Raw genomic sequence first — 20,416 nt, 5'->3', positions numbered from 1 at the left:
AGCCCATTGGGCACTGCCTGATTGCCCTGTAGGCCTGCCTGATCCTGGTTCCTGTGTACTATTTTCTGATTTTTTTCCAAAACATCATTTTTGTTATTAATTTTTTGGTAGTAGCTAATGCTTATTCTTGACAGCTTTTACTTTGTGACATCAAGCTATTCTCATTGTAGGCCCATGCCCTATGTTTATTTGATTATAAAACACAAAAGGATTACACATAGAACACAGTATGTATCTTTACAGAATTTAAAACGTCCTCGAGTCTTAAACCCAAAATACATTCTACAATTATTTGATGGAAACCAGCGAGGGATATTTAACTAGTGTTGAGAGGTGCTTTGACACCACTGACAAATACATTTTCAGATGAGTTTATAGTTAAAAAACAGAGAGTGAACATTCCCCACATACAAACTCTTCTAAAGATAAGTGCAGGATTGCTGTTCTTAACAATACATACTATAGAAGTTAGATTGACGGTTCTCGATTATTGCGCATTCCAATTTTTGTGATTGCCTAAAACGATTTACCTAAGCAAGGAAAGCTTTAGTCCACAACTAGTGCTGTTCTATGGTTAGAGAGACCAACGCTGTAGCAAGGAGGTAAATCAGGATTCAGACAAGCATAATAACTCTCACAACACAGTCACTACTTACTTTGACTGTGCTAAGACACCTATAACTTCAGCATACAAATCAGCTACTATGTGCATATTTCCAGTGTTGGGACCGAGGTACCTAAAGTAAAAAGAGAAACACGAGACTCGTATAAAAAACTTCATTCTTAAAGCACAGAATGAGCAGTAACACATTAACTACTGCTAATAAAAAAGCTGCATTACCCTTCTTTGTACTTAAAGTGCTTGAAAGCCAAGTTAATGACGTCATGTACCAAACTGTCAATGACGGGATGAAGTGGAATCTAAAAACAACAAAAATAAACATGAATGAACATTAAAGCTGAGGCGATCTGATATCTGTGTACATAGAAAGGTGATTTAGATATATCTCTTGCATAAACATAAGAAAATTGAAAAGGTTGGGGCTTTCTTTCGTGTGCGGTTTGTGTATGTCAGGTGCTAGCCATGTCTCCAAACACCAGCCTCAGAGTAGCCCCTAGTGCCATGTTAATTATACAGCACTTAAAGCTGCCTCATAGGGCAGACTGACTCAATTGGGACCTGTGCACAACAACCTCACAGCTGCTCTCTAAGGAACTTAACGCTTTGGGTGTGAGAGAGCGCAAACTGATCTAAATGTATGAGTGCATCACACTTACCTGTAGTAAGCACAAATCATGAGGAGAAATGCCATGAGTGCTAATAGTATCTGAAATTATATTCTAAATGTATAGCTAATATAGAGATTTAAGTAGAAGTGGAACTAATACAGAAATGTGTGACACTATATGATTTTATTAGATGTGATTATTCCTGAATCCATGTCGTGTAGCTGTTAAAAATGTAAGATGGTAGGGGGTTAAACGCAGAATGTGGTAGGCCTCAGGGCCAGAGCTGGAGGGAAAGGGAAGATGTTTCTTTTCACGACACAGATTGTATTAATGTTTTGGTCATTGCATTAATGGGCCAGGATTTATAAAATGTTTACTGAATAATAGAATAAGAGTATTAACATGCTTTAATTAATGAAGAAGTTGAATGCTATAATCATTATGAGAAATATTGTAGGCCTGAAATGTTTTAACATTGATTTACACGTACATGTCTGGGCTGAGAAATGTTGCAGGCCTGTATTTTGGAAGTCTATGAGAGTTGGGTTCTTGGCTGCAGATATCTGTCTGCAAGAGGAAAGGGGGGATCCAATTATAAATGAATGAATAGAGGTCTGTTCAGTAGACGGCCCAGACATGGAGGAGGGTTCCGGAATGTTTAAGGGGTATCAGCGGGCCGGAGAAGAGTCTGAGAAGCAAGGTCAACTCTAACGTATGAGGCCCAATACAAAGCATCATGGAAAAAGCCAGAAGCTACACCACGTGAGGGGCGTCTCGAAATGGGCGTCTCAAATGTTGTTGACTGTTTTGTATTAGGGACAGCACCCCTGGGTGGAGTTAGAGCAGATACCTGAGGACCCTTAGGAGAGCGGATGGGTAGGCAGAGAGGGGTCATGACTGGAGAACTATAGGTGTTCACCAAGAGACTTAGAGTGAGTGACTTCCCTTGGGGGTCATTCACTGCTGACACCTTCGTTAGGTTGGGACTTGGTTAAGTAGGGATACCATCTAGAGCAGGGTAGGGACAGCCTAACCTGTGCGTTTTCCTCCAACTTAAATGAAGGAGCGATATGCGTCGATGCTAATAGCTTTATTATTCTTAGAACTTGTGTTAGTGATTTCCGTTGCTCGTCTGAGGGCTTTCCGAGAGCACATGTATGTAATTGGACCTGTGTATCTCGTGAATCTCATTCTGAGATGCCTGTATTTGCAGCTAATCATTTCCTTACAATAAACTTTTGAAAGCTAGAAGTTGTCTGTGATCTTTGGGAGTAGAGTCCTTTATTGGGTGAACTAACTTGGAAATAGGTGTACCTTGTACCTTAAAGACAGGCAACAAAGGTTCAGTCGACCAGATCGAGGTTTGGATCAATAGTGCTAAGGTATCGATCAAAATCTCGCCCTTCCAGTTGGTAGCTATAGAGGATGGTTGCCTTCTTGAGGACGGTAGCCTAGGCCAGGTTAGCTTACCCCAAGGCCCCTAGAAATCGATGATTGGAAGAACAGCCCGCCGAAGAAGATCCGGATGACGTGAGACAGAAACAGCAGCAGTATCGGTCGAGAGTGAGTATAAAGGGTTATGCGTGTTAAGATTGCGGTGTTTTGTATTGTATCTATGTTGTAATGTCTAGCGGAGTTGAATGTCTGTAGAGTGACTGTGGAACAGGTTGTGAGCGCGCGCAACCGGTGGAAATCTTAAGTTCAAGGAGAGCTTAAGTGGTTCGGGTGTATCGGACACCCAGAGTAATTGTCAACTAGTGTGAAGGGGGTCATGAGGTACCATTGATCACCCGAAAGACCGAGATAGGGGGAACGTAAGAGTGAGTGCGTGAGTAACGGACGCTGGTCGGAAGTTACTGTGTGTGTAAGCAACCTATCAGAGAGACGATAGACATTTCGTCAGTTACGTTGACAATTACATATAGACTGTGGACGTACAGTCGAGAGAAGTGACCGCTTGGTCGGAAGTAGTCATTTTTCGGTGTATGAATGGGACGCATGCATAACCGGGAGACGAGTTGAGAAAGGAGGGGTGCTGCTGCGAAGCGGAGAAAAGTGACGTCAGAAAGTGTCGCGACGTGATTGGCCGACCGAAGAAAGACCGCGCTGTGATAGGCCAGCTAGCAAAGACGTCAGACAGGGTCGCGACGTGATTGGCCGACCGGAGAAAGACCGCGCTGCGATAGGCCAAGTCAGCAAAGCCGCGACAGGATTGGTGGATTGTCATCAGGAAGTAAACAGAGTAGCGAGGCTGGATATTGTGCGCATAATCATGAAGTGTTTTAAATGGTTGAAAGCGGTGTTTAAAAAAGAGAAGCGAGGATCGTATGAAGGGGAAGAAGCCCCGCCGGAGGGTACGCCAGCTCGTTACATGGCAGTGAATGTTGGGTTGCATACGATCCTCTGGATATCAGAGTGGAGTAAGATTACGGAAGGAAATGAGGAACTGACGTTCCCGAAGTACGGGACGTTCAGATTAGAGGTGTTACATCGATTAAAATCAGTCATGACCTCAATAAGACCCTTGCCTAGACCGACCCAGTTTGAAGCCCTTGAAGCATGGATTAGGGCAGCGCATGAAAAGAATATGAACAGACGACAAGAAAGGGTGAAACGCTCGGTAAGGGCAGTGCAGGATGCCAGGTGGGATGCAGATGCTAAAAGATGGAGAGTGCATAACCTGGAAGTAAATAAACTGTACCCAGTGTTAGAGGTGCCCGTAAATAAAAGCCCCCTAGAAGAAGATGATGAGAGCGAAACAGAGGACAGCCTGATAAACAGATTATTGACAGACAGGCCACCCCCGTATAATAGAGCAGGGGGAGAGGTCGAGCATACCGAAGGAGAAAAGGGGGGCAATGCAGGAGAGCATAGACCGCTTCCCAGTTCAGAGTGGGATCCTGAGCCAAAGAAAGAGCTGTCCCAGCCTAGTCAGGTGCAGCAGGTAGTCGGTAGGTTTGTGGTGCAAAGAGCGCCGGAAACGGAGAGAGCCACATCCTACACATTACCAGATGCACTACAGGTACCTGTTACCATAGGTCCTATAATATCGATATATGACCAAGAGAGAGCAAAAGGGGAAGAACGGGTACGGAAGGACAGAGAAAGAGCAGAGATGGCAAGGAGGAGCGATACGATTAATTCCCCAAGTCAGATGCCGATACCAAGAGAGTGGAGCACCCCGATGCACACAGCAGGGGACCCAGGAGGAGATCCTGGGGGCCCTAGATGGCCAGCGGATCTGAGGGGATCTGGACGAAAATCCTTTCAAGAGCTAAATGAGTACATGAAGCAGTGGGATGAGGCAGTGAAGGCCCAAAAGAACATCATAGCTGCGGAAGCTGAAAGGGAAAGTCAGGACAGCCGAGCTCGGACTCACTGCGGGGCTGGGGAGAGCAGCCCGGAGTGGGACTGTAGAGAGAGAGAGAGTAGGGGAGTCACCCATTGGGCCCGGAGTGGAGATAGAACAGATCTGGAAAACGGGGGCCCCGAGAGAGGAGGGGTGGCGCGCCCAATACTCAGTGAAGGGGAGAGGAGAGCACAAGAGTACAGAAACAGCTTTAAGTGTCCACACTGTGTGCCTGGCACCAGAGAACTGAATGGGAGTTGTGAGAGGTCGCACCATAGACCCTGTGATGACGGAAATGAGCGCAGCCCAGGGAATATGGGGAACCAGGAAGGATCGTATCGGATACTGAGCGATACGAGGCAAAGGGAGAGTAGCGACCAGAGGGAAAATAACAGAGAGGTGTACGGTGAGAGGAGAGAAGAAGAAGAGAGTGGGCAGAGCAAGAGTAGGGGTAACAGGCCCGTGTTCCATCACCTTCCAAGACAGGATGGCCGAGCATGGGACCTGGAGAGATGGGAGCAAGGGAGGCCACCCATTAACTCTCCCGAGCCCAAACGCAGAGCTCGAAGTTGGGATGGTAGGGAGACCAGTGAGCCCCCTTCGAAAGACATATTGCGAGCTGAGATAAAAGCCAAGAGACTTGATGTCACCAGCTTAAGGTCAGACCTGGATGACATGGTAGATGGTACCCTGCCTTTAGAAAGGATGGAAATGTATGAGCAGGATGAAATACTGTATATGGCAAAGGACATCACTCGAAAGGCGAGAGCAGTCCATGAGAAGTTAGTCGAACTAGCAGGCAAATATATGGTGGATCTGTCAAGAACCAAAGCATTACAGGGTAACCACAGGCTACATTACACAGATCGAGACCTAGATGAGAGGAGAACGATTGGGCTGAAAACGCACATAAGGGAACTGATCGCTGGAATAAGGACATGGAGGGCACTAGATAAGTGGGAAGAGAGGTGGTCCAAGAAAGGGACCGGCAGGAGAAGCACGCTTGGTATAACACCAGGACTGCAGGGAATAGAAGCATACCCTTTGCGGGAAGTCGCAAATGGGAACTATGTGCATGTCCCATGGAGTAGGGGAGATTTAGCTGCTTTTACCACCTCCTTCCCCAAATTGCGGGAAAACCCCGTGGAGTGGTACAAGCAAGTCGAGAGGTTTGTAAAAATCTCAAAGGTCCTATGGATAGATCTGAACACGCTGTTTGACATTGTAGTACCAGGAGATCTGTGGACAGCATGCAAGGTTAGCGCTGAGTGGCCCACAACGGAGCCAGAGAGAGATGCTAAGACTAATGGGCCGTCCGAGATTGTGATGGCAAAATTCGAGAGAGTGATGACTTGGCTGAAAGAGAAAGTGCCAATGCAAGACATAGATTGGGTCAGAATAGACCGAACCAGACAGGAACCCAAAGAGACAGTCCACGAATATTACGAGAGATTGCTGAAGGCGTTTAAACAGTATAGCGGCTTGGATGTAATGGATCCAAAGGACATAGGGCAATTTGTGTCCAAGTTCGTCCTGGGACTGAGACCGGATATTAGTTTAATGATTCAGCAACACTCGATTTGTTGGCAAAGTAAACCCCTAGACGAAATACTGAGATATGCCAGGTACTGCTGTGATGAGATAGACTCCAAGGCTAAGAAACTAAAAGAAAAGTTGATGGTGGTACAGATGCAGGCAGCAGGAAAGGGGGGACCGCAGCAACAGCAGCAAGGAACAGGTACAGGAGGGAAGAAGCAGTACAGTCAGAACAAGGGCAATGAGGAGAGTTCTACCTTTAGACCCAGAATAGACATAGCTGCCTTGAAGAAAACGACTAGGTGCCACCAGTGTAACGAGGTGGGGCATTGGAAACGCGAGTGTCCCTACAATGTAGAGATAGGAGAGCAAGAGATAGAGGAGGAAGAGGTCCAGAGCACACCTGCAAGAGGGGTGACGCCATACCAAGGAAAGGTGCTCAAAGGGGGGGGGGCTCCTCCCCGAGCCCAGTTCCCGCAACCTCCTCGAGTAGGGACTGTGGGTAAGACTTATAGACAAATGCCCCTGTTTGTGGAAGGTGAAGAGTGCTATTATGTGGACCCATTAACCGGACAAAGAGTGGAAAGAGAAGACTGCACCCTCGGGGCAGCCTTAGAGGTGGACCAGAGGGGACCCTATGTCGAAGCAGAAGTAGCAGGGTGCCCTACGACATTTCTGGTGGACACAGGAGCCACTAGGTCCACGATCAGATCAGCTGCAGTTCCAGACCTGCCCATGTCTGGAGAGACCATACAGGTGGTAGGGGTCGCAAATAGGAGAATAACCAGCCAATTGACAGAACCGGTACAGGTGAAAATAGGGAAGTACAGCGATGAGCACCAATTTGTGGTTTGCGATTCAAGCCCTGTGTGTCTGCTGGGAAGAGACCTGTTGTGTAAATTGAATTGTACTATATATTGTACACCTCAGGGAGTGGAGGTATTGACCAATGATGATGATGCAGATTTCAAAGTTGCAAACTCAAGAATATGCGTGGAGCTGTATCCTACTTTGACAGTAGATGAGCTCCCCTGGGACTTGAGAGAGACAGTGGCATCAGAAGTATGGGATTTCACTGGGGAAGAGATAGGTTTGGTCAAAGGGGTGGACCCAGTGAAAATTGTAGTGAAACCGCATGCTGAGTTCCCAAGAACACCCCAATATAAATTGACTCCAGAAACGATTGCAGGCATAAAACCCGTGATCGAGTCCATAATTAAACAGGGAATACTGAAAGAAATCGTGGGTAGTCCATGCAACTCCCCGATTATGGGTCTGCAGAAACCAAATGGGAAATTTCGGATAGTGCAGGACCTTCGAAAGATTAATAACATAGTCGTTTCGTGTTGTCCAGTGGTACCGAATCCATCAGTGATACTGTTTCAGATTCCATTCCAAGCAGAGTGGTTCACAGTGATCGATCTTTGTCAGGCTTTCTTTTCGATCCCTCTGGACGAAGAAAGCCATTTTCTTTTCGCATTTAAGCTGGAAAATCGCGTCCTAACATGGTGTCGTATCCCTCAGGGGTATACAGAGAGTCCATCGATCTTTAACCAGCTTTTGAAGAAAAATCTTGAAAGTCTAGTGCTGCCCCAGAAGTCAGTTCTGGTCCAGTACATAGACGACCTCCTCGTGGCGTCAGAAACAGAAGAAGCTTGCAGGGAGGACTCCATTGCTTTGTTAAATCACCTAGCTGCCAATGGGCACAAGGTGTCCCCGGGAAAATTGCAGTACTGCCTGACAGAAGTGCAGTACTTAGGACACAGAATAGAGAAAGGCAAACGAAAGGTGTCACCAGACAGGATAGAGGCTATCATGAAAATGAATGCGCCTAAGACACAGAGAGAGGTCAGGATGTTTCTAGGGATGGTGGGTTATTGCCGACAGTGGATCGCAAACTTTTCACTGAAAGCAAAACCCTTGCAAAAACTGACGCACAAGGAGGTGAGCGATCCGGTACCATGGGACAAAGACTGTTTGATGGCATTCTTACAGCTGCGAGAGGACCTGTGTCGTGCTCCGGCATTGGGAATGCCTGATTACAATAAACAATTTTTTCTTTACTGTTGTGAGAGAGAAGGTTGTGCGTTGTCTGTGTTAGTCCAAATCCATGGGAATGCCCGTAGACCAGTTGCTTATTTCTCGGCTACTTTAGACCCAGTAGCCGCAGCGTTGCCCGGATGTCTCAAATCCGTTGCTGCAACGGGTGTCAGCATTGAAAGATGTGAAAATATCGTCATGGGGCACCCGTTAGAGGTGTGCGTGCCCCATTCTGTTGAACTGTTGATGACCAGGACCAAAACACAGCATCTGACCAATAGCAGGCTCACGCGATATGAGCAAGTTATTCTTGCTGCAGAGAATGTGACCCTCAAAAGATGCTCTGTTTTGAACCCTGCCACCTTGATGCCACTTCCAAATGATATCGATGATGATGATGAATGTACAGACCATGACTGCCTCGATGTGACTGAACTATGCACCAAACCCAGACCCGACATCGTAGATGAGCCACTGACTGACCCAGACGAAATTTTCTTTGTCGATGGCTCATGTGTAAGAGACGAAGTTGGGCAGTTGAGAGCGGCTTACGCTGTTTGTACAATTGCTGGAGTTGTGGAAGCTGGGTGCCTGGAAGGAGTACACTCCGCTCAGGTAGCCGAGATTATTGCCCTGACACGTGCTTGCTTAGCAAGCAATCAAATTCGAGTCACCATATACACCGACAGCCAATATGGTTATGGGGTAGTTCATGATTACGGACAGTTATGGTCTCAAAGAGGGTTCATGACCTCTTCAGGCTCTCCCATTCGCAATGGAGAGTTTGTGCGCCTGTTGTTAGAGGCGTTGCAATGCCCAGCAGGTATCGCAGTTGTAAAGTGCACCGCACATACCAAAAATGAGGACTTTGTTTCAAAAGGCAATAGATATGCAGATGAAGTTGCGCGGTATTGCGCGGAGCAAGGGTACTCTTTCACAGAGGTGGAAGTGGGCGGAATAAATGTAAGAACTGAATTAGCCATGATATTGGAAACTGTTGATACTTGGGATGAACTGTCAAACATGCAAGAAAATGCTCCTGATATTGAAAAAGAAACATGGGAAAAGGCAGGATGTGTAATGGGTGAGTCCCATTTTTGGGTCTCAGCAGACGGCAGAGCAGTGTTGCCAAATGAGATGGTGAGTCCAATGGCCAGACTCATACATGGTCCCGTACACTTAGGGAGAGATGCTATGCTGAGAGTGTTTAGACAGACTTGGTACAATCCTAAGTTTAGAATAGCAGCAGAAGCAGTGTGCCAGCGTTGTGTGACCTGCCAGCAGCTGAACGTAGGAAAAAGAACACCAGTTACACTGAGTCACATAGGAAGGTCTGGAGGTCCATTCAACAGAATGCAGATAGATTTCATTGAAATGCCAAGATGCAACCGCCTTCGCTATGTCCTGGTGGTTGTTTGTGTGTTCTCCAGATGGGTTGAGGCATACCCTACACGTAGGTGCGACACCCTCACAGTGGCCAAGATACTGCTTAGAGAACTCATTCCGCGCTTCGGGGTGCCGGCCTTTTTGGAATCAGATAGGGGAACGCATTTTAACAGCGAGCTTGTGAAGATGATTTGTGTAGCACTAAACATAGATCAAAAGTTGCATTGCAGTTACCGACCAGAAGCTTCAGGGATTGTGGAGCAGATCAATGGCACAATCAAGGCCAGGATAGCGAAAGTGTGCTCCTCAACGACCCTGAGTTGGCCTGACGCCCTGCCATTGGTCCTCATGAGCCTTCGTAGTACCCCAGACAGAAGAACAGGGTTGTCACCACATGAGGTGTTAATGGGGAGAGCAATGAGGCTGCCATCTATCCCAACTGCTGCACTGTTAAATATCACAGATGATATGATCCTGGACTATTGTAAGGGGCTGTCTGACGCCATTCGTTCTGTGTCCCTTCAGGTGCAGGCTGCCGAGGTTCCAGCGTGCCAGGGCCCGTGTCATGACCTGTATCCTGGGGACTGGGTCCTGGTGAAAAAACACGTGAGAAGAAGCTGTCTGGATGTTCGTTGGCGTGGGCCCTTCCAGATCATCCTGATCACGAACACAGCTGTGAAGGTGGGAGGCCTGCCCAATTGGATTCACGCGTCACATACGCGAAGGGTTCCAGCACCTCTGGAAGAAACAGCTCCTCTCTCGGATAGACGTCCAGCAGAGGACCGAGAAGCCATAGAGGGGGCTAGCCAAGCTGTAGAGGTGCCAGCGGAAGCAGGGAACGAGTCTGACCAAGCTGAGGACGGTCAGTACAACAGCGAAACAGACGACGCTACAGAAGGAGGAAGTAGCTGGGAGTACGAGTCAGACACTGACCGGTCTGAGAGAGAGAGAGAACAGACAAGAAGGAGAAGGAGTAGAAGGGCACGTGGAGAAGCTAATTGGCCGCAAAGAAGGAGGTCAACTCCAGAAGCAACCCTTCCTCCGATATCAGAAGACTCAGATCCGGAAGAAGGTGCTCAGGGCGCTGAAGCACCAGACCGAAGAAGGTCAAGAAGAGTGCGTGTACCTAACAGAAGATACTCCACACCTGAGTGGACATATCTGGCGACAAATGTCTGTGAAACCGGAGACAGGGAGGATCCGAGCGGTGGTGGTGTCCAGTTCTGAGCCCATTATCACCGTGGAAATACGACTGTTGGTACCCGGTGTCGAACAAGAAGGGTCACTAACATTCATGCTCCCCAGACCTCCCCGCCTCAGCAAGTTAAAACACATGTTTCTTTCAGAATTGCAATTCCCCGACTTTGGTACAACGATAACAGCACATGAAGAGCACAATCTTCGTTTGGAAATATTGAACTATGCTATTGAAGCTGCAACAACAAATCTGATAGTAGACTGTTAAGGACTTTGTAAATAAAGCAAGCAGAAAAAGAAGATTACCTAGCGCCCAGGAAGCAGAGAATATTAGGGAACTTCCCTTGAGTTGATGGAGAAGGGCTAGGGTTGTCTTTTTGAACTGTTAAAGGACTTTTGCGGAGAAGGTTGTCAGCCTCCAGTTGTGTGGATTCTAAAGACAAAAGGATTAAAAAGAGACTGTAAAGGAACGAGAGGAAAATAACTTTTTGCTAAGATAAGAGAGAGCCATATTGTCTGACGAAATGGAGGCCGGCACCCCGAACCGCAGAGCAAAATGTATAATAGGTACACTAATAGTAGGAGTGATAATATTAATAGCTTTAGTGGTAACAATTTCTTATGTAAAGGGACATGAGGAAGAGGCAAAGGTAACTGATGTGAAATCTGTAGAAACGCTTACACCCACTGTTGCAGGTGAAAAAGGGGAAAACAATCAAGAGAAAGCGTTATTAGCTGCAGAAGCCCGCAGGTTACACGTAGACGAGTCCCAAGGAGACTTTAGGTCAAATGCTTATGCTAAACTTTTATATGAATACGTGGATGCCATGGAGGTTAAGGATTGTTATGTCTGCATGCAGTTGCCGGCATCTGTAGATGAAGGAATCCGATATCATCACCTCCCGCTGACATATGGCATTACATGTAGCTTATTGCTTAGTATATTTTATGAAAGAGATAGTTTTGAATACTATTTCTCCAATTATGATTCAGTGCTGCCAGAAGTCCCAAATTATAAGCAGATGAACAAATGGGATTACTGGAAGAGTGAAGACAGATTGGCTAAGTTCTTCATTCCTTGGATTACCTTAGATACTTCACATGCCCGTAGAAATAACCTGACATGCAAGGTGTCAGAAGTCGAGAAGAAGTTCATAGGGCAGGTGGATGATCGTTACAGGAGACAAAAGATTTTGAAAAAATCAGGACAATGGAAAACAGATTGGACCGAGGAAGAGAAGGCACACAAGAGAAAGGGTAGTAGTGGTCCAATAGCTTTAGATAAAACGCAGAGAGGAAAGCTATGTCTTCACCGAGCCAAAACGTATTATGAAAATGTATACGTTGGAGAAGTTGACTGTGAACATGCTTTCAACATAGAGTACTATACTAAAGATTTCCTGAAAGGAATGCAAGTGATTCCAAATGTGTATTTTGTATGTGGAAGAAATGCCTACGTGAGACTACCTGACAACTGGTATGGATCATGTTACTTAGCAATTGTCTTCCCCAAAATATATCATGCACAAGACTTAGTGATCATTGAGGGCAAGACATCTTCGAGGGGAAGGAGAGATATAGGCGATGCAGAAATGGTTGGAGATGTCTTTGGAGCTATGTTCCCTCTTTTGGGAGTAATCCTTAATGATGTTAAAATTAGACGACTGGCAACAGTTGTCGACAGGTTGTCTGCCAGCACTGCTCAGTCCTTAATGCTGGTAGAAGGAGAGATGCAATCGATAAGGGCTATGGTTCTTCAGAACCGTCTTGCATTAGATGTCCTACTAGCAAAAGAGGGCGGAGTCTGTAAGGCTTTGAAGGTCCAGGAATGTTGCACTTACATTCCAGATAATTCAAAACCCCTTGAGAAGGTTATTAGGAACATAACTGATATTCACAAGGAGATCGAAGACTTGAGTAGAGAAAATGTCTGGGAAAAGGTGGGCCACGGAATGAGTGCAGTTGGTGGGTGGTTTTCCACCTTAGGCAAAAGCTTTGTGTGGTATATTCTAAAACCTGTCATCATAATATTGATCTGCGGGATCATATTGTGGGGACTGGTGAGGGTATTCAAATGGTACAGAGCAAGAAGGTCAGAAAGAGCCCAAAGAGAGCAGCTGCAGAGATTGGCTGCCATACAAGATAATCAGTACAGGAGTCTGAGGGCTCTGGAAGCGCAGAGAATGCCAGCAATAACTGCAGTTTAAATGTTAGTGATGACCCCGAGAGGTCATCAAAGGGGGGAACTGAGAGAGCGCAAACTGATCTAAATGTATGAGTGCATCACACTTACCTGTAGTAAGCACAAATCATGAGGAGAAATGCCATGAGTGCTAATAGTATCTGAAATTATATTCTAAATGTATAGCTAATATAGAGATTTAAGTAGAAGTGGAACTAATACAGAAATGTGTGACACTATATGATTTTATTAGATGTGATTATTCCTGAATCCATGTCGTGTAGCTGTTAAAAATGTAAGATGGTAGGGGGTTAAACGCAGAATGTGGTAGGCCTCAGGGCCAGAGCTGGAGGGAAAGGGAAGATGTTTCTTTTCACGACACAGATTGTATTAATGTTTTGGTCATTGCATTAATGGGCCAGGATTTATAAAATGTTTACTGAATAATAGAATAAGAGTATTAACATGCTTTAATTAATGAAGAAGTTGAATGCTATAATCATTATGAGAAATATTGTAGGCCTGAAATGTTTTAACATTGATTTACACGTACATGTCTGGGCTGAGAAATGTTGCAGGCCTGTATTTTGGAAGTCTATGAGAGTTGGGTTCTTGGCTGCAGATATCTGTCTGCAAGAGGAAAGGGGGGATCCAATTATAAATGAATGAATAGAGGTCTGTTCAGTAGACGGCCCAGACATGGAGGAGGGTTCCGGAATGTTTAAGGGGTATCAGCGGGCCGGAGAAGAGTCTGAGAAGCAAGGTCAACTCTAACGTATGAGGCCCAATACAAAGCATCATGGAAAAAGCCAGAAGCTACACCACGTGAGGGGCGTCTCGAAATGGGCGTCTCAAATGTTGTTGACTGTTTTGTATTAGGGACAGCACCCCTGGGTGGAGTTAGAGCAGATACCTGAGGACCCTTAGGAGAGCGGATGGGTAGGCAGAGAGGGGTCATGACTGGAGAACTATAGGTTTTCACCAAGAGACTTAGAGTGAGTGACTTCCCTTGGGGGTCATTCACTGCTGACACCTTCGTTAGGTTGGGACTTGGTTAAGTAGGGATACCATCTAGAGCAGGGTAGGGACAGCCTAACCTGTGCGTTTTCCTCCAACTTAAATGAAGGAGCGATATGCGTCGATGCTAATAGCTTTATTATTCTTAGAACTTGTGTTAGTGATTTCCGTTGCTCGTCTGAGGGCTTTCCGAGAGCACATGTATGTAATTGGACCTGTGTATCTCGTGAATCTCATTCTGAGATGCCTGTATTTGCAGCTAATCATTTCCTTACAATAAACTTTTGAAAGCTAGAAGTTGTCTGTGATCTTTGGGAGTAGAGTCCTTTATTGGGTGAACTAACTTGGAAATAGGTGTACCTTGTACCTTAAAGACAGGCAACAAAGGTTCAGTCGACCAGATCGAGGTTTGGATCAATAGTGCTAAGGTATCGATCAAAATCTCGCCCTTCCAGTTGCTCATGACGAGGTGAGCTCGTAATGAGGCACAGTGGCGCTGTGCTCATGACGAGCTGAGCACGTCATGACTGCCGCGGAACGCCCACGCGGGGATAATTCCCCTCCTGTGCCGGGCGTTCCATTGAGTGGGCGGAGTCATGACGAGCTCAGCTCATCATGAGCACAGCGCCACCATGCTGCATGACGAGCCGAGCTCGCCACAAGCAACACGGCACCGCGCGCGGCCCTTCCCCGCGTTGCGGGGGAATTAACCCCGCGCCGAAGGGGTTAACAGCTCCCCCCCCCAAAACACTTGATGGTAAGGCGCAAACATGATCTGCATGAGCAAGCACAGACATGAGTGGACAAGGGGGCCATGGCTTAAGGCAAGAGAACATGTGATCCGCCCATGCGGAGATGCAATGGAGGTCGATCACTAGCATGGGAAGTTCTCCACTACTAATGGAGTAAGAGCTCCTCAGAGATGTCCTTGCACTGGTCCAGCAACTACGAAGAGAAGGGGTCTTCTGCGGTATTACATTTTGAGACGAGGGCAAACATTGGCATAGTTCATGAGATTTGTGGTATAAAGGCACTTACTTTCCTTAACATGCCTACTTGCCATGGCTCTGTTTTTAGACGTCAGTATTGTATTAAGAGGCATACGTCATTCCCCGATAGTATAACAATAAAATGATTTGCAATTGTCTACAAGCCTTGAAATATCTTCACAATTTACTGGCTTATGCATTAATTATCTACGTAAATAATAGGCTGAAAGCATTTTTGCAAGTATTGAGGTGACGGCTTCATTCATACACAGATAATCGAAAGTAAACATAGGTCGTAGGTTTCTAACAGGAATCACAGCACCCCCTTTCCATTCAGAAAGCTTGAAGCAGAAAGTCAACTACACGGCCAACCCTTGGAGCTTTATATTGGCAACGGTTCGTGTATTCTTCTAAATCGGTCGTCTTGCCAATGTCACATCATCTCTTTAACCTACTTTCACGTAATTAACAGATTCCCTTGTTGTCACAATATATCCTCTCTTATTTGTCCTCAAGGTATTACTATGGACAGGTTAACATTTGCGGTCTATAAATTATACATACTTCCATTGCATTTACATATATCAGCAGCCTGCACCTCTGTGTTCTCTTCATTCCACATCACAGACCACTTTTCTATCTACACGCCATAAACGGCACCCACACTTGGAATTTACTACATTTCGGCTAAATAAGTCAAGATTCTGGAACCCCACTCTGATATGTTTCCTCAGCAACCATTTGCTATGCCTTGCCTTATCTGGTTGTACCTTTCCCAAATCAACATCCAAACTAACTTAAAATAATATTTTATAAGTTATTATGGTTGCATAGGTTTTTCGTTAAATTTATAACGCTTATGGGTAAGAAAGTGATGTTAATTAAATTAAAAATAATCAAGCAGAAACATCACATCAACATAACACAACAGTGATAAGCAAGCACATGAAACACAAGGCAGATAAAGTCTGTTAATACAATTGACATCTTTCTTGCAGCTGCCCGAGGCCACCCGGTGGCCATCAAGAGGGTGGCACCTTAGTCGCCGGGGGGGCTCCCCCCCGCCCCCTTGCATGCAGGTACTCCCTCCTCCCTCGGGCAGGAGGGGTCCAGCAGGGAACGGGGCTGGCCCAGTGACGTGATTCGGGTGGCGGCAGGCCGGGCGAGGGGTACTTAAGTCCCCCTCGCCAGGTTCAGGCCTCTTTGCCGCCCCTCGCCACGGACAGACTATCCACTATTGGGGTGGTGGCATTGCGCGAGGTGCTCCCATCAAGAATTGGACACACTGTGTCTCGTTCACGGTTATGGTTTGGGCGCCCCTGGCTTGTGATGGATCAGCCTCGTGTTTAGCCGGAGTACCTTTATACACATTTGGGCTCCTCTCTAGGCGAGTAGCTGGCCCGAGATTGATATCGCCATTATTGGGAGCACCGGTGTGCAGACTAAACCCTTTATGGCGGGGGTCGTAAGTCTACCTTTGGACATGCTAATTTTGGTGTAGCATAGTCTAAGCAGCCTCCAAGCTGGGGGGGGGCATGGGTCCAGCTGTTTACCTGTGCAATACTGTATATGAAATACAAGTTCACCATGCGTGTGATACTATATTATGCATGGCGCACCGAAATATTCCTCTGTACTTTGCTGAAGGATAGTAGCACAGGCGTACATAAAACACAGTTTGCAGTTGGATTTTATACCTGCACGTCAGCAGAAGTTATACTAGACTGGGTGTAGGCTGCTGAGGCTTTGTGTGGAGGTGTGTGGTGGTTTTCAGTGGCAGGAGCTGGTTGCTGTGCCTTGTTTGCTGTGTTAAGTGTGCAATAAAAGAACAAAAAAGTTATTGGTGTCTTTGGTGTTGACAGGTTCGAGAGTTTGGGTTCTGGGCCAGTCAACCGTCGCAAGGTTAGGTCGATGGGCAGCCAACAGGAACTGGAGGCGGGCTTTCTCCAACACGGACTGTGTATGGTTAGGTTTCCCGGGCATGCGCTGGAACGGCCTCTTGTCCAGAATCAGGCACTCACTTGCGACAGGTGGCGCTCCACCACATCACTTGGTCATTCACCTGGGGGCAACGACATCACCAACAGGGGAAGGTCCGCGCCGCTGCATAAAATGAAGGCGGACCCGGTGGGGTTTGCAGAATGGTGGGGAGCTGTGAGGTCGGGTTGTCTGAATTGCTCCCACGCAGAGTCTGGCGAGGCGCTAGGTCATGCAAAGCCATAGGAAAATCTAGGAGGAGGGTAAACCGCGACATGCGCGAATCACTTCGCAGAGTGGCATTGGTTTCATCCGCCATGAGATGATTCAGGACAAGATAAAAGGTTACTTTGAGTTAGACGGCGTGCATCTCAATCCAGTGGGCTTGGCCCTTTTTCTCCTAGATTTGTACGATGCTTTGCAGGAGAGAGGCTGCAGGTAGGAAGGAGCATAGGGGATGGGGGGCCCGGGCGGCGGCGGTAGCCACCGGTCGGGCTGTGGCGGAGTTACAGGGTGATCCGGAAGCAGAGAGGTGCAGCAGTGTACCTCAGCAGGCACATAGGGGTGCCAGAGCCTAACACCTGGACTTCATGGGAGGTCCGGGTACACGTGTCGGCACCTCAGTAGTCCTTCAGGCGGTTGTGGGCCTGTACAACCGGGGGTTGCCTAGTTGCGCTCCGCCCCTCGGGCGTGAGGCTAGTTAATTAACATATGGGGCAGCACACAGGTGGTTCCACATTGTGCTGCCCGGCTCAACAGGCGGGCAGGTGGCGAGAATGCGGCCTGCCCTTGGATTACCCGTAAGATAACCCATCTTGATTACATATGTTGTATGTAATAAATCCTGCAGCATTTTCTTTCCAACCAAACACTGTGTCCTGTGTATTATTCATGTTTGTAGGGTATCCATGTGTGGGGCGGGGGGTCCTGTTGCCAAGAGGGGACTATGCAGCTGCCCGAGGCCACCCGGTGGCCATCAAGAGGGCGGCACCTTAGTCGCCGGGGGGCTCCCCCCCGCCCCCTTGCATGCAGGTACTCCCTCCTCCCTCGGGCAGGAGGGGTCCAGCAGGGAACGGGGCTGGCCCAGTGACGTGATTCGGGGGGCGGCAGGCCGGGCGAGGGGTACTTAAGTCCCCCTCGCCAGGTTCAGGCCTCTTTGCCGCCCCTCGCCACGGACAGACTATCCACTTGGACGCACTTCCCCTCCCTACCTCTTACCCGTGCGCCAACTGGGGGTGGGGTGGTTTGAACTTTATAATATTGTCATTTTTCGTTGCAGGCGGAGTTACAGGGTGATCCGGAAGCAGAGAGGTGCAGCGGTGTACCTCAGCAGGCACATAGGGGTGCCAGAGCCTAACACCTGGACTTCATGGGAGGTCCGGGTACACGTGTCGGCACCTCAGTAGTCCTTCGGGCGGTTGTGGGCCTGTACAACCGGGGGTTGCCTAGTTGCGCTCCGCCCCTCGGGCGTGAGGCTAGTTAATTAACATATGGGGCAGCACACAGGTGGTTCCACATTGTGCTGCCCGGCTCATCAGGCGGGCAGGTGGCGAGAATGCGGCCTGCCCTTGGATTACCCGTAAAATAACCCATCTTGATTACATATGTTGTATGTAATAAATCCTGCAGCATTTTCTTTCCAACCAAACACTGTGTCCTGTGTATTATTCATGTTTGTAGGGTATCCATGTGTGGGGCGGGGGGTCCTGTTGCCATGAGGGGACTATGCTATTTTCATAGCAAGCAAAGTATGTCTTTTCGGTACATTATTTATGCTGCACGCTATTTTATTCAAGTTACACAATATAGGTTATTGCTTTCTTTTTACTTTATTCCGTTTTCTTGAAATGAACCAGTAGATCTGATGTTTCGGATGAGAGTAATGTCTGATAGTATATTTTGTTTGGCAACGTTCATATTTATGTATTTTAGAGTCATTGCTAACAGGGCAGTTTAAACTGCTGGGGCTACTTACACGTGTACACCCAGAACAACAACCATAATTTTCGTTTTTATGGAAGAAAAGGGCCAGCCACTTACAAATCAATAAAGTGTGGTTCGGCCACTTCCACGTGGCCGGTCAATAATCACACCTACCATGAACTCCTCATTTCACTAAAGAAATGTGTTTTACGGGGGGCGTGGCTTGCATGCAGCCGAGATGGCCGAGTTTCTTTGAGCTCCGTCGCGTCGCCTGGAGGTGCGCAATAACAATCGCTAACGGAGCTTGTTTCTGCGTGCAAAAATGATCACATCGGATGGCGGAATGCGGGGAGGAGGCAGTGAACGTTTTTGAAGAGGCTGTGACGTTTCCAGCATCCTTTTTTTCACCTGAAGCCTTTCTCCTCAGCAAGCTCGTCAAAATGGCGGCTCCTATCAGTTGACTGAAGCGTCAGAAAAATACTGGGATAAGTACTCCCTGCGCACCTGTGTGCTTATACTAATTGATTTTGCCTGCTTTCTTGACTGAATTTTGCTACTGTTTGACGTTTACGCCCAGAACAGTGACACTAGATATAGTTTTCTCTACTCAATATTATTTATTTTAATTTTTTGGCGCGCTTATACGCTACTTCTTCTATTTCTGCAACCTATGCAGCGCTGAAGTGCCCTGACTCTTCTTTTTTCTGTCTTGACAGTAGCGACAGTATTTTGCGCCTGGGTTCTTTAGAATAAGAGTTTTTGCTTTTTATGCGCACTAGTTGCTCAAAGGTCTACTCTCTCCAAGTGCTTACCCTTGTTCAGCGACATATTGGGTGTACTGGTTGTGGAGATATTCTTTGTGTGGGGACCCTTGTCATTCTTTTTTCTTGCCCCTCCTCATGGCAGACAATATGGGTCTCTCTCCTAAAACTAAAGACTCCAAAAGTACCCTGAAAAGAACGAAACAAAACTCTCCTACTCCAGAACTTGTACCGAAGGACTCGGGCACTACTTTGGATGCTATCCTCTCTCACCTGAATTCGGTTCACGATATTGCGCAAAGCACAAAAACCAATACTGACTTGCTTCAAGTTGAGGTTGCAGCAATTAGAAGTGATTTTAAGAATTTAACACTTCGAGTTTCCAATGCTGAAGCGCGTATCAGTGCTGTTGAGGATTCCACACACCAGCAGTCCAAATCTCTGCAGAATATGGAGCGCTCCTTAACTGCATTACGGAGAGATCTTACAGAACAGGAAGACAGGAACCGTAGATCAAATTTGCACATTTTTGGATTACCGGAGGATGCAGAGAAAATGGCGCCTTCGATGATTGACTTTTTACTCAGCTGGATTCCTTCTGTTCTAAATATCTCGTTTCAGAAAGACTTTGAAATAGAGCGTGCTCACAGAGTCCCTTCATTCAAACCGAAATCGTCTCCACATCCTAGATCAGTGGTTTTTAAACCATTGAGACATCAACACTCTGAACAAATTTTAGCACAGATGCGGAAAATTAAGGCGATTACTTGGGAGGGCCACAGAATCGCTATATCCCAAGATTTTGCCAGAGATACTGTCATCCGCCGGA

At 47.0% G+C, this 20,416-nt stretch overlaps 1 protein-coding gene across 2 annotated transcripts in view; it reads right to left on the bottom strand.

Annotated features, from left to right (window-relative positions):
* Positions 1 to 20,416, bottom strand: part of FRY (FRY microtubule binding protein) — a 778,582-nt gene that overhangs the window by 329,781 nt on the left and 428,385 nt on the right. For both annotated transcript variants that reach the window (XM_078657150.1, XM_078657151.1), the window contains exons 6-7: positions 842 to 921; positions 657 to 737 (exon numbers count right to left, since the gene is read on the bottom strand). In XM_078657150.1, the coding sequence (XP_078513276.1) occupies positions 657 to 737; positions 842 to 921 (161 nt within the window). The remainder of the gene's footprint in view (positions 1 to 656; positions 738 to 841; positions 922 to 20,416) is intronic.

This window comes from Lissotriton helveticus, chromosome 8 (genome assembly GCF_964261635.1).
Source record: "Lissotriton helveticus chromosome 8, aLisHel1.1, whole genome shotgun sequence".
Lineage (NCBI taxonomy): Eukaryota > Metazoa > Chordata > Amphibia > Caudata > Salamandridae > Lissotriton > Lissotriton helveticus.
Note: the sequence above shows the minus strand (reverse complement) of the source record. Positions and strands in the feature narration are given on the sequence as shown.